Genomic DNA, 3,054 nt, shown 5'->3' with positions numbered 1-3,054 from the left:
AAAAAAGAAGAAAAAAAGAGAAAAGATGAAGTAAAGAAAAGATAGAAAATGTATTTATTTAGCTGCTCAATTTATGGCCAAATCCTCCTAATTTAGTTTTTTTCTTTACCTATTTTTGTATCTTGTCTCTGCAGTGCAACAAAAAATAAACATTCTAATTTGTTATACCTTTGAACGAAGGATGAATCTTTGATGTAGAAAGAACAATAAGACTGAAACCTAAAATCTGCATTGGCATCATTATTTTTTTATATATATATATTATAACAGGTTTGTTAACTTTTTGCAAAAAACAAAACAAATCAACATATGTGACATTTTATAGCCTTATCAATTATTAGTGAAAGATCATGTTTTGTTATTAGAGCAATAACAGCTTTCCTGTAATTGCTGACCAAGCTTCCACTGGTATTTGGAGTCTTTGAGGATGGAAGGCCTCCTTCCCATCACCCTAATCTTAAGCTCCCTCCAGAAAAGCAGTATCAAAAACATCAATATATAGTAAAATATTGGTCTAATAACATAAGAGTATTAAGGTTTTATATATATGAGGTATTTTACTCTACGCCGCTACCCTAAAAAGATCAAGGTCAGGTTCTGTGTGCTGATTCAGGCTGTGTAGTAAATTTACAGTCTGTTTACAGTGTTTACACCCACACTTCTCTACAGTGATGCAAAAACCTCTGATAACCAAATTAAAAGCTGTGCTAAAGGAAGTTACTTTTTTTTCCACCACTAAAATAAGTGTTTTCTAATTGCCGATCTGATAAACTTCAGATCAAAAAAAAAAAAAAAGACCCAGCGTTGTCACATGCACTACTGTGAAAAAAACAAAACATAAACACACTGGGCTATTTCTGACGCATTTTTTTCCATCAACAGAAGAAGTTCAAGAGGGGCTATGTTGAGCTGAGCCGCATCAAATGTGTGGAGATCGTGAAGAATGGAGGCGGGATCATCCCCTGCCGGAACAAGTACCCCTTTCAGGTAGAAAAAAAATACTTTGACATCGTTTTTTAACTCCGTCACGCATGATCGAAGCTGCTGTTTTTAGCACTTTCGAGAGAAGTTAAGAAAAGTTCTCCTGCCTCTGTGTCGATATGGATCTCTGATTGTGCAGCAGCTGCTGGGGGGGGTTGACATGCACCTGCTTTATACTACAGATCAGAGCTTCAGCTCATTGCAAAGATGAGGGGAACTGAACTACATTCACTCCCACACATCTCTTATGTAGTAACAACTGACAGCAGCGCATCGTTTTTCCATCCCTCACAGCTTTGTGATCTCAGTCACTTATCACCAACCGACCTTATCAATCCCAAACTGTTTCTCTGCATTTCTTTTTTTTTATCCTATTTTTCTCTCCCTCTTCTTTGTTTCAGATTTGCTTTTATTTAAACTTTAAACTCTCTGCCTAATCACAGCAACTTGCATTTCTTGTTAATTTTTAACTCTTTTTGAAAGCAGCCGAGCATGGGGTTTAAAAACTGTAACCTTAGTCTTTGTTAAACCTTCAATGATTTACCGAACATAAACCCCTCTGCGTTCGCAGGGCCTCGTTGTACTAAATGCTTTTCTGTGTCTGTGTTCAGGTGGTGTACGATACCAACACCCTGTATGTTTTTGCTCCGAGTCAGAGAAGCAGAACTCTGTGGGTCCTGATGCTTAAAAACGGTGAGTCTCTCTGTTTGGGTGAAGGGGAATAAAAAGAAGGAGGAATTGAAGGGAAAGTGTTGCAGATGAGTCATGAGGAAAACCAAGATGGCCGTCTTTCAGAGTGAGGGGTTGTTACGGATGCATCTATTCCTCGTCACATTGTTTGCCTCAGTAAAACCACAGATGCTGGAAGGTTCCTGCACTGCCTTGAAGTGTCTAGATTATTTCCAGGTCCAGATGAGTCAACCTTTCCCGTCCAGCCATTTGATGATACGTCTATCTACCCATCCCTGCATGATATCAGGACAGCCTTGACTTACTTTACCGCTATGCAGTGATAAAACCATATTAGTTATGATTTAACTCCCATGATTTAACTTCCTGAGTCAGAGGCAGCGATTTGCAGGGACCTGCCCATCATGGAAACCATTAGAACAACTTAGAAAGCTTCATGTTTCTTAAAATAATACAGTAGCATGATGGAAGTTTGCAAAGCTAAGATAACAACTGGGCATCCTGAACGTCCTCTGGATAAAATCTGGTGAAAGTCAACTGCCAGCCTGCTTTATACCAGCAATTGTTTTTAATCTATATAGAATAGCCAGATATATTTATCCATGAAAGCATTATGTATAGAAAAAAATAAATAAAATCAGCATTTAAGGTAAAAGGTCCCGTGAAGCATGGTAGGTGAGCAGTGGTAGTTTGGGCTTCTTTTGCAGCTATTAGACATGAGAATTTAGTAATTTTTTGTTTAAAAGAGAAGTTTGTTGTCCAATCAATTGATTTGAGGCAATGCTTTCAAACACAGCAGATAATATATAACCCAATGGTTGAGAGATTGATTGTGTTGAACGGCCCAGTCAAAGTCCAAACTTCCAGCTGATATGTCTTGCTCTCTCCTAACCCTACCCCCGCCCTGATAAGGACCAGATGTTTCTCTTACTAATTCCAGAAAAGCAGAATGTTGGCGCTTAAAGCGGATGTTCTTCATGTTCTTGATCTGAGCAGCAAACACGTTTTCACACTTTGAACCGCATACAGGAGGCTGGTCCCTCTCTGCAGCCCCCTCTGTTTCCACTGCTCTGTGGCTCCCATTGTGTAACTTTGAGCAAAAAAGAAACAAACTTGACAGGAAACGGACCCTCTTATCTGCAGACTGATCTGGTGTGATTTAAAAAAAAAGAAAACAAAAAAGGCTTTGGAGAAGGATAATTCTGTAAAAAAACTTCTTTAAGGATAATAGGAGAAGGGTTCATTTCAGAAATTGCCAAAACAAACTGCACAAAGTACCGGTAGTTTAGGACGACTCACAGAGGTTTAAGTAAATTTATTGTATGATCTTCAGATTGCTTTTAAAGATACCAAACAGAGGAAGATGATTTCACTGTAACACTA

The 3,054-nt window shown here is 38.4% G+C and overlaps 1 protein-coding gene across 1 annotated transcript in view; it reads left to right on the top strand.

Moving 5' to 3' along the window:
• Window positions 1-3,054, top strand: part of LOC107100113 (tyrosine-protein kinase Tec-like) — a 41,857-nt gene that overhangs the window by 14,585 nt on the left and 24,218 nt on the right. Inside the window, exons 3-4 of the mRNA XM_015398482.1 lie at window positions 883-987; window positions 1,593-1,692. Of these exons, the coding sequence (XP_015253968.1) occupies window positions 883-987; window positions 1,593-1,692 (205 nt within the window). The remainder of the gene's footprint in view (window positions 1-882; window positions 988-1,592; window positions 1,693-3,054) is intronic.

Source organism: Cyprinodon variegatus, unplaced genomic scaffold (assembly GCF_000732505.1).
Source record: "Cyprinodon variegatus isolate N-32 unplaced genomic scaffold, C_variegatus-1.0 Scaffold937, whole genome shotgun sequence".
Taxonomy (NCBI): domain Eukaryota; kingdom Metazoa; phylum Chordata; class Actinopteri; order Cyprinodontiformes; family Cyprinodontidae; genus Cyprinodon; species Cyprinodon variegatus.
Note: the sequence above shows the minus strand (reverse complement) of the source record. Positions and strands in the feature narration are given on the sequence as shown.